General features: G+C 41.7%; 1 protein-coding gene across 2 annotated transcripts in view; it reads left to right on the plus strand.

Moving 5' to 3' along the window:
• Nucleotides 1–11,134, plus strand: part of LOC106529842 (poly [ADP-ribose] polymerase 12) — a 16,789-nt gene that overhangs the window by 2,162 nt on the left and 3,493 nt on the right. Inside the window, exons 2-11 of one of the 2 annotated variants that reach the window (XM_014025360.1) lie at nt 1,958–2,093; nt 2,186–3,608; nt 3,697–3,747; nt 3,829–3,955; nt 4,285–4,453; nt 4,807–4,927; nt 5,014–5,110; nt 5,420–5,489; nt 5,853–5,983; nt 6,190–6,341. In XM_014025360.1, the coding sequence (XP_013880814.1) occupies nt 1,958–2,093; nt 2,186–3,608; nt 3,697–3,747; nt 3,829–3,955; nt 4,285–4,453; nt 4,807–4,927; nt 5,014–5,110; nt 5,420–5,489; nt 5,853–5,983; nt 6,190–6,341 (2,477 nt within the window). The remainder of the gene's footprint in view (nt 1–1,957; nt 2,094–2,185; nt 3,609–3,696; nt 3,748–3,828; nt 3,956–4,284; nt 4,454–4,806; nt 4,928–5,013; nt 5,111–5,419; nt 5,490–5,852; nt 5,984–6,189; nt 6,342–11,134) is intronic. The other variant, XM_014025361.1, reaches the window with a different exon arrangement.

An 11,134-nucleotide genomic window follows, 5' to 3' on the forward strand; every position in this document is an offset into this window, starting at 1 on the left:
CCAGTTAACAGCAGGGCAGGTCCCAAAAAGAAACCGTAAATAAATTGAGAAGCTAAACGAGTTAAGCAGTTTTTGAAGTGAACACAGCAGGATAAAGTATATGGACTTTGATGCGATCATCAGCCGGACATTAAGAGCAACAAAGTTTTATGTCACGGGGGGAGTGCCGAGCTCGCTCGAGGTGATAGACACATGCGCTATATGCGTAATGTGAAAGCTGACTACAGTTGGAAAAAAGAGCGCACAAAACACTTAATTTGTCTTAAAATACAGACATTCTGATAAATAAGTAACTGTTTGTAACCTTACCTCAGCTTAGAAGGCAGAGGGTGTCGGTCTTTTCTGCTCAGATTCAGCTATCGGAGCATGAAGCTAATGTTTACTCACAATGTTAATTGCTCTCTTACTCTCTGGCACTCAAGAAGTAGAGTAGCCAAATGGCTGGCTCACTGCTGTCAACTAGTGGTCAGAGGCTGAACTACAACATAAAATGAATGGCTGGCAGGAAAGTTGACATTTTAAACCTTAATAAAAAATCGATACAGGGCTTTAGAATATCGATACAGTATCGGGAAATGAAATATCGCGATATTTCAGTGTATCGATATTTTCTTACACCCCTACACAAGAGAGGAGCTTGATAACTGAAAGCTCTGCTTCCCATTCTACTTTTAAAAACTCAATGARCCACAAGTAAACCTGCAGTCTGAGAGCAAAGTGCTCCGTTAGGAAAGTATGGAGCAATAAGATCTTTAATATATGATGGAGCTTGGTTGTTAAGAGCTTTGTATATTAAGAGTAATATTTTAAAATCTATTCTAAATTTGACAGGGAGCCAGTGGAGAGAAGCTAAAACTGGAGAAATATGACCTCTCCTTCCAACTCTCATTAGAACTCTAGCAGGAGCATTTTAGATCAACTGAAGACTTAGTTTTTTGGATGCCCAGATAATAAAGAATTACAGTAATCCAGTCTAGACATGATAAATGTATGAATCAGTTTTTCCACATCATTTTTGAACAAAATGTTTCAAATTTTAGTGATATTACGCAGGTGGAAGACGGCGGTCCTGGTAACATTTTTAATGTGGGGGTTAAAAGACATATCCTGATCAAAAACAACAAAGTTTCTTTACATTAGAACTGGAGGCCAGATTAATGCCATCCAGAGGAGGTGAAAGGCTGCAAAGTTGATCCCTAAGATGTTCAGGTCCAGAAACCATAACCTCTGTCTTATCYGAGTTYAGAAGCAGAAARTTAAGAGTCATCCAAGTTTTTATGTCTGTAAGACATGCTTGTAGTTTAAGTAACTGGTTTCATGGATAAATATAACTGAGTATCATCAGCATAACAATGGTAATTTATCCCATGCTGTTTAATAACTTTACCTAATGGAAGCATATATAAAGTGAAGAGGATTGGTCCAAGCACTGAACCCTGAGGAACTCCATGACTAACTCTGGTGTAAGCAGAAGATTCATTATTAACATTAACAAACTGAATAAGACTCAAAACATTTTAGAGCTGTTCCTGTAATCCTAACATCAAATGGACCACTATGGTAACTTATTTTTACTTTCAGCATGTGTTGATGTTGCTGCTCTTTCACTGGTTTTGCTTTGACCACGTCTGGACTGGCAGTATATGACAACCACGGGCAACTGAACTTTGACTCTATAGTTTGTTTTTGCCAGTAATGTTTACTTTCAAATAATGTCTTTTCAAAGAAGCAAATTAAATTCTACGTTGAACCAACTACACCCAACACAGACATGTCTCCAGTCCGCACAACATCGTTCGTCATTGTAGCTCATCGTTGTGTGGAGGGAAGAGTGGTAATTGAGTTTACAATTGCATCTTTTGGTCTCTGATGTGCAAACTGAATCAGAACATACATTATGTTTGTGTTTTCCTCCCTTCTTGAAWATGATCTCATCCATAAAACTTTGTGAAAACAGAAGAATCTGCAGTTTCTGCCATGATTTGGACTCTGGCTACAACCAGTGGTTACTGAAACACCATGAGCTGGATCATTTAAGCAGGGCAGAGTTGAGCACTCTGCTGCTCCAGAGTGACACCACACTCCTACCTCCTGTAAGCACCCCTCCAAATATATAGTATACATAAAGCAAAAATAATTTTAGTCTTATGCTTTTTTTCTTCTCATCTTTACTGTTTTGCACCAGATTTGTAATGAATACAATACAGGTAATGATGAATTCGGCTGCTGTCAGAGTGGTATGGCTTGTTCAAGACTTCACATCTGTAAGAAGTACCTGAGTCAAGACTGCAGATGCTCCAAAATCCATGACTTTTATGCTCCCCAGCCATTAAAAAGCCTGTATGATAAAGGGGTGCCTGATACTCTCATTTGCTCTTTAAGGTCCGTTTATGCAAATAGAGAGGCCCTGAGACTCTTTAACAGACAAAGCTCTGCTGCCCCGACCAGCACTAATGCAACAACTGAGGTTGGTGGAAATTTAACCCAGAGGCATGGAGCGAGAGAAAGAGGTGGCAAAAAGGGCCAGTGGGGCCATAAAGGCAACAGTGGAAACAGAGGAAAACCACACCAGCAACAAMAAACCACCTCGTGTAGTGGCATCTTGGGTAACACCGATCCATCCAGTAAAAAGGGACTGAGTGAAGACGACAATGTGCCACAMGAACTCAACTCATCCAGGAGTCTCTCTGCTGCTGGGAATGACACCAGTGCAGAAAGTACTGATAAACAGAAAGTAAAACAGAGGCRCCCAAGGCGAGGAAAAAGAGGCGGTAAAAGTGGTGACAGCAAAGGAAATAAGGCCAACCTAGAGAACCCACTACAGCAACAAACTGCTTCTAATGATGTTCATGCAAATGATGCCTYAGATCTCAACATTGAAGCAACAAATGGAGACAAACAGCAGCAAGATCCTAATTCACCCAACTGTGACACTGCTGTTGGCAAAGACCCCGATCCAGAGAGAGACAATGGCGGCAATGTTCCACAGATGCAAAGAAATCAAGACACAGAAAAAGGTGGCAGCAGGCAAAATGAAGCAAAGCTTGAGAACCCACTGCTGCAGCAAAAAACTGCTTCACCTAATGATGTCCTTGCAAGCAAAGGCCTAAAACAGGACCAACAGCAGCAAGATCCTAATTCACCCAACAGGGATTCCTCTGCTGTTGAAGACACCAATGCAAAAAGCAACAATGGCTTCAATGTAGGACAGAATCAGTGGAATCAAGGAACAGGGGTCAATGAGGCAAATGCAGGAAAATCACAACAGCAGCAACAAGCGTCTACACTAGATGATGCCTTAGCTAAATTTGGTAGCTTAGATTTGCTCAACAAAGATGGACTGAAGAAAGTGGACAATCAGAAGCTAGGTCTTAAACCATCCAAAATTAATGCCTCTGCTGGTGGAAAAGACACAGATGCGAGCAACAACAGTGRTCAGAGTTGGCAGCAGGTAGAGGATGTGAAACAAAGTTCAGCTTCAGGAAGAGGCTACGAACAGGATGATCAGCAGCAGCTCYACAGATCCTGTTCCACTCATGTCTCTGCTGCTGCCAGCAAAGCTGGAAATGTTGGAGATGTGCAGAAGACAAAACAAAATCCTGTGAAAGGTAAATACACAAGCTGTCAAGAAGAATAAAATGCTCTAGAGAACTAAAACAACCTCATTTGSCTTTTTTATTTGGTCCTCCCCACTAGATAAAACTGAGATATGCGTTTACTACATTACAGGAAACTGTAAGCATGAAAGTGAGTAAAAACCTACAGAAACCTATTTAACAAAGATTTCCTGGTGGTGCTAGAAACCTTAAATATGRTTTGTGTTTTCAGATCGATGTGATAAAGCTCATGAAAAGATGCCATACAGATGGCAGGTTCTGCTGGGTGATTTCTGGACAGATCTGCCTCAAAACGAGACCATTGAGAAGGACTACTGTGACCCCAAGAACACATACAGGTAGTCTGACTATGGTGGACAGAGACCACCTTTAAAGTAAACTGTTACRGTGTAAGAAAACATGTCGTTATTCACAGCCGAAGCACGCACAGGAGACAAATTCAGATTTAGACCTAAAACATTTAATTTTAGAATWTAAAGTCTTACTCAGCCTTCATCTGGACCAAAACAAACCTAAATGAGTCTGAGTTTTGGTGACGAATCAAAGYAAATGACATATTTAAACATTCCACTTCCTGGCTGGCCTCTTAAAAATACCAGTAAAAGAGGTGATTTATCCCAGTGAACTGATTTCTGTGCTAAATTTGTTTCTGACTTGTCTCCTGTAGCAGCAGCATCTTTCCAACTGTACATTTTAACACAATGACATGTGGACTGAACAAAGTTAGACGACTTTCGACTCCAAACTCTCTGGTTGAACCGGACCTTCTCCACACCACAGAGTGGCTCTGGTACTGGCAGGATGAATTTGGAAAGTGGAATCCGTACAGCTCATATGTAAGTAAAGAAACTCACGATATCTGAACAGCGTAGCTGTTTTGAAGCACAATTAAGTGCCCTGAATGCTGGCACATAAGAAATACTTTGCTTCCTAAATACAGGGACTTGTGGAGTTACAATGAGGATTTCAGACCAAAGTATTGCAGTTSCACTTTATTTGACCCCAACTRAATGATTAATAGTGAAACAGAAGGATTTAAAAGCAGGCAGAATTCTAAGTTAATTAGATCAACACAACATCTGCATAGCTGGCAATAAAACCAGTATTAGTACTAGGATTTTAAGCTGAAAGTGTGATAATTTCAGATCAAATATTTTGCTAACATAGGCCTGTCGTTCTTGTGTTTCAGACCAGAGGACATGGATCAGCAGACATCACCAGCTCAGAGCTGGAGCAGAAGTTTCTAAACAATGATAAAGACGTGGTGAATTTTACTGTTGGCTCACAGCCGTATTCACTCAGTTTCCAGGGTAAGACAAGGACTCCAGATCAATCATTTAGAAACAATGTTTGCTGATTTATTAACAAGACTTTGATTTTCTGCATTTTCTCTTAGACATGAAACAAACAAACCAGCGGTACAGCACCAAGAAATCCGTYACTAGACGTGCTCTTTTTGTCTCTGCTGAAGATGTCAAAACCAAGAAAGTGAGGTAGATGTCCTAAATAAAGCCATTTTATAAAAATACTGAGGCTTGTTTTAGTGTTAATGCTGTACTTTTCACTCCAGTGTGGTCCTGCTTTGAACTTTCTTACTTTTGTACAATAGGTAGTTTTGTTTAACATGTTACTGTTTCTCTACATTTATTGAGATGTGTGTGATTATCAATTTAAAATGTACATAAGCATGAAGAGTTTGAAACTAATGTACATCTTTACAATGGTCTTGAGTTATTGGCCTTTACAAAGTTTGTTTTTCTTCAACCCAAGTCAGAACTAATCTKAAACATTTTTTCCTGCAGAAAGTCTCCAAATTCCACGTCTGTGCCAGACAACTGGGACAAAACACAGATCCTACCAACAGAACCCTTGGTAATACAGTATGGTTGAAAGCACAATCMAATTAGTTTATTTCTTGTTTTTAGACTTCTGTTGTTTTGACTTGTGGYTTATAAAATGGTTGACCTTCATCTTTTTATGGATAGAATTATGGTGGYGTCTCCCGAATTGTTCTTTGTTTACTTTTTACCTTTAATTTATGGTTAAAAAAATAAAGCTTTCTACCAGAGATCTCTGCACCGCCACCCTCATAAASCTGTTTTGTATTAACCTTGATAATTTTCTACTCACCTTTTATTTGTGTTAGTTTGTTCTACATCCAAACAAACTAAGAAAAAAAACAAACTTCTCATAAATGGCTGAAATAAATAAATGGCTTTTGTGTTTGTTTTTAAGAATGTCGCCCTTCAGCCCACTTCAGAAGAATATCTAAAGATCGCAGCTCTTTTCTATTCAACCATGTGGAAATTTGAGATCATTAAGATTGAAYGAATTCAAAATAAAGCACTTTGGGAAGTGTTTCAGTGGTACGTAAATTTTCAAATTAAGAGTTTGTTATTGGTTACATTTTTTAAAATTTTACATTTTTCTGCTACAAATAAACTTAAACCACTTAGCAAATGTTTGATAGAAACAATTGTATTTCTGTCTTCAGTCATTTTTTGTCATGTCTGACCAAAAATGATAACATTTCTTATTACTGAGCTTGATTTTTTTTGCCTCCTAATTGTAGGCAGAAGAATCTGATGAAGAACAAAAATGRTGGATGTGATGTGGCAGAAAAACAGCTTTTTCACGGCACTGACTCTGAACATGTGGACGAYATCTGCCGTGAAAACTTTGACTGGAGGATCTGTGGGATTCATGGAACAGTTTATGGCAAAGGTGAGTTAAAGAGATGATATTTAGGATTAAGTCAGATTTGGTCAGAATGACCCTGGACATTTTCAGATTTCTGGCTTATTAAGCTACATCTTGATACCTGGATCGTCCGAWATCATTTGGAGTTGTGCTTTTCTAACATGTTTGTGTGCACAGAATAATGTAGCTGAAGAAAATCTATACATTGTTTTTAAAATACAAAATGTACTGGTTATGACATYCCTGGTGTACCTTCTGACCAATGTCCTTTTAGATTTGAGACAAATGTGACTCACACCTGTGAGACCACACCTGTGTGAGTCACCTGGACATTTTGTACAATGTCCAAATGTCCATGTACAAGAAAACTGGATCTGTCCTAATATCATTTATCATCCCTTCATTGACTTCTGCCCGAAATACTAATACATAAAAATAAACCTTAAATCAATTTAACAATTGAGTTTTATGAAAAGGATAAATAATTTTGTCCRTCCGTCCGTTTTCTTCCGCTTATMYGGGGTCRGGTTGCGGGTGCAGCAGCCTAAGCAGAGAGACCCAGACTTCCCTCTCCCCAGCCACTTGGGCCAGCTCATCCGGGGGAATCCCAAGGCGTTCCCAGGCCAGCCGAGAAACATGGTAATGGTTGGTGGGGATGGATATAAAATCCATATGAGTGGCGGCCTCCTAAGTGGGCCCATTGTTCTCCCCAAAAAGACACTGGTCTTAATTCAAACCTTCTCGTCCCTCGGATGAAGGACACAAGGTTAGAAACACTCAGTGTTCTGAGCTTCTCRGRATCCATAAAGGGGTCCCCGAGAATTCTTTTCCTTTGACTGCTCAGAGTCAGGCAGTGGCCTAAGTAGTGCAGAGGTCTCTAAATCAATGCCACAGACATCACACAGACCATTGTCATGGAGTCCCATCACCATTTTGTGGCTGTTGAGCAGATTGTGCCCAGTTAGGACTCCAACCATTGTACTTAAGTTTTCCTTGTCAGGGAGATGAGAGCTTTCCCAAACCTTAGATTTGGGCCTTTAATCAGTTCCCGTGCCTGTCTACAGTCCGTCAGCTCCCTCCAGCGGATTGAGTGTTGATGTCTAATCCTGGCCTGTAGGGCAGTCCTACAGACTGTTGTTGAGGAAACCTACAACAGGCTCTGGGGTCAGATTTATAAAGCTTGCTTTCGCATAAAATGAGCCCAGAAACCTGCGCACGCCACTTTTCTCGCCAAGGTTGTGATTTATAAAATCCAAACTTGACATGAAAATGTGCGGTCCCTCACGCCAGCTCTGACCCATGCATATGCTCATTTTTGAGACGGGAAGCTGCGACACATATGGTGAAGTGAGGAATTAGAGCCACACTGTGTAATGATCACTGTCAGATATTTAATTTACCTTCATAATCAGACTTAGATTTTAGATAGACTTTAGCTTTCTTAACGGTATAATTTATGCTTTTGCTCCTGAGCCATAAGGATCTTTGAAATAACCTAAATCTTAAATAAAGTTCACACATCTCCATCCATCTCCTTCCGCCTCACAACCCTGACCCACAGACCCCTCCCTGACAAGAGACATTTCAGCAGAGCACGACAGCAAAAACCTTGGTTTTAGTCACGCTTTGGGTGCGCACGCACTCGYCATTGTGGATGTGTTATAAAAGATTCACTTTTTAATGAGGTGGTGGGGGTGGGAGGTGGTCAGCCGCAGATAACAGGGCGGGGGCGGGGGGGTTAACTTATTTCTAAATTTATCTGACTTATTTAATTTTATTGTTTTTATCATCCTGCAGGCTCTGACAGAAAATGAATTTGAAGCAAAAGCTGTGTAAATTACAGACAATCTGTTCACGTGAGCGGTTGTCAGCACCTGTCATCCTCTATGGAAGGCCATTCTATTCATAATCACATGACTTCTAACACGTGATCAACACGTAAACAACAATAACGCGCAGGCGTGTTGATCACGTGTTAGAGTCACGTGATAATGAATAGAATGGCCTTCCATAATCCTCCAGATGCACGACGGAGCACGTCTGAACTGACCAATCGCTTTTTTTGACTTTGATCAGCTGACYTATTTGAATACACCAGGGGTGCCCAAACGTTTTTGAACCAAGAGCTACTTTTGAAGTCRGCAGTTTGCCGAGATCTACTCGTCCAGTCTCAGTATCAAAAAAAACATAATTTTGTCTCCCTACTCCTCACTTCTTTAAATAAAACAGAACGTAATGTGTTGCTAGTTTAATTTAAAGTATTGAAAAACAAAACTATCTACTTAACCATATGTTTACCTACAAAAAAAAGAAAAGAAAATCCTTATTTAACTCCTGACAGAGAAACAGAAAAGTGATGCTCAAACAAAAAAGATCAATTTTTTTTACCTCCTTCAATTAGCACTCCCTGTAACGTGCGAGCTATGAGGGCTGAAAACCCTTTCCAGTGAGAACCACAGAGTCAAATAACTTTGGAGCACAGGAACTTGTCTCCATTTATTCAAAGAACTCTCCTCTCTTCTCTCCATACAGGGGAGGAAAAACAAAACAAAAAAACTATCAGGGTCAACATGGCTACCACAAGAGTGCCGCCCTTTTATCAAAGTCAAAGCACACAATATAAAACTCTCACAGGCGGCTATAAAACCTGGTGCTGAGCTTCCAGGAATGGTTTCACCTGATCAGATCTGTTCCTTTTATTGCCTGGAAGTGATCCATCAGGTGGGTTTCTGAATTTTATGCATTTTTGCAGAAATATCGCCCGCCAGGGGTTTCTGGCTAAATTCAGGTGGGAGAGCAGGTGCTGGACTCAGGACCATGGTTCCACCTCACTGGATCTCTTCCTTTTATTCCCCTGCATCAATACAAGCAGCCCCGTGCTGGAAATCAGCCGTTTCACCAGCCAGAGCTCGCCTGATGACATTTGATCACTTATATCTCCACAGGGGAACGTCCCAGGAACTTGCAACCACCTCCAGATTGTAGCGAAGATCCAGAACATTAAAATGAGCCATCTCCCGCCCGGATCCGACGCTSAGAGCCGGCGCTAGAGGCTCTAGAGTAAATTGAGTACTATATCGCCCACCAAAGCGCCTTTTTCGGCCGGTCGTTGGTTAATAGCTCTGCGGGGGAACGCCCCAGGAACTCACAACCACCTCCAGTTTGTAGAGGAAGATCTCACTTTCCCGGATCCAATGCTCAGAGCCCGCGGGAGAAGCAAACAAAGGTTAAAATTTCCTCCCGAAAATGCACGTAAAATGCACTAAGTCGTGCATAATTTGCTTATAGCTCTGCGAGGGGACGTCACAGAGGCTCCATTCAAGTATCAGCTTGTAGGGCAGAAAAAACCCGACCAGCCACTCTGGGATCCGATGCTCCTAGCCCGGGGAGGGGGGCTAAAACCACCCCCGGAGGAGGTCAGACGGTGCGTAATTTTGGAGGTTTTTCGCTTACATCTCCGCGGGGTAACTTCACAGGGACTCCACTCAACTTTCTCCTTGTAGGGGAGAGCCAGGGCTTTAAAACCCGATCATCCACGCCGGGATCAGACGCTCGTAGCCTAGGAGGAGGGGCTAAAACCACCCCGGCGGGAGGTCTGACAGTGCATATTTTGGAGGTTTAATGCCTATTGCTCCGCGGGGGAAAGTCGCAGGGACTTCATTCAACGTTCACCTTGTAGGGCAGAACCAGAGCTTTCAAACAAGACAGCCACTCTGGGATGCAACGCTCAAAGGCTCCGCAGCAAGGTTGCGTTGCGCAGGCAACCTGGGAATCAGCTGGCGGGCGACTCATCGCCCGCGAGCGACTGATTGGGCACCCCTGGAATACATCTTAACATTCATGAGGTACTTTGCATCGGCTGTTTATGGTTGACTATGGGCGTGTAGAGGGCAGAACCTGAGGCAGGACCTTGTGTGCAAACTCTGAGGTGTGGCTGTGATCTATAAAGGAAAGATGCGCAGAAACATGGTTTTATAAATCTGAAATTTTTTTGTCATACGCCATTTTCGCCTTTTGGTCGTATTCACTTTTAGTATGGTTTCCACTCAATCTTTTATAAATCTGACCCCTGGTCCTTTGAAGTGGGCCTGACCGCCAGCTTTTGTGATGTAGTCAGCTCTCTCGTTACCATAAATGCCAGTATGTCCTGGTACCCATTTAACAGTAACACTGTTATCTCTCCCCAGTAGGGGTCGACCAATACATCGGCCGTCCGATTTGCGTTTTTTCCTTGTTTCGTTCAGCCGATCCATTCTTTGAGTCACGCGAATGCACGTTGATGCCCCCTCCCTCGGGGAGAGAGCAGCAGCTGCTAATGTGARAGAGTGCCAACAACAATAAGGGTGATTTATGAACTTTTAATGTGTTTTAACTGTCTAAGGCTGTGTCCAAAACGGCAGACCAGGTCCTCCGAAGGCCGAATTCGTCGGCCACGTACGTCATAGCGCCGCGACAAAGGACGTCCCAAACCGAAGACTCCTCCCATGTAGCCGACAAATACGTCCTTCCTTTTCCCTGATTTGAAGGACAGGTCCAATGGATCCTTTCCGGCCCAGCATATCCCATAATGCATTGCGGCCCAACCGGAGATTGTTTTTTAAGCTAGTAATGACGGACGAAGTGAGAGAAAAGAACACTTTTTAAATAAAAATATGGCAATATAAAAATTAAAATTTTTAGCGGTTGTAATTCTAATACTTTTATCATTTGTATAGACATGTTTTTAAACATTTTTGTCAAAAAACGCAAAATAAACATGCACCTATAGAGGGTCAATTAGTTCTTCAAATGTTACCTTTAATTAGTTCATTAAATGT

The sequence above is a fragment of the Austrofundulus limnaeus genome, unplaced genomic scaffold, assembly GCF_001266775.1.
Source record: "Austrofundulus limnaeus strain Quisiro unplaced genomic scaffold, Austrofundulus_limnaeus-1.0 Scaffold470, whole genome shotgun sequence".
Lineage (NCBI taxonomy): Eukaryota > Metazoa > Chordata > Actinopteri > Cyprinodontiformes > Rivulidae > Austrofundulus > Austrofundulus limnaeus.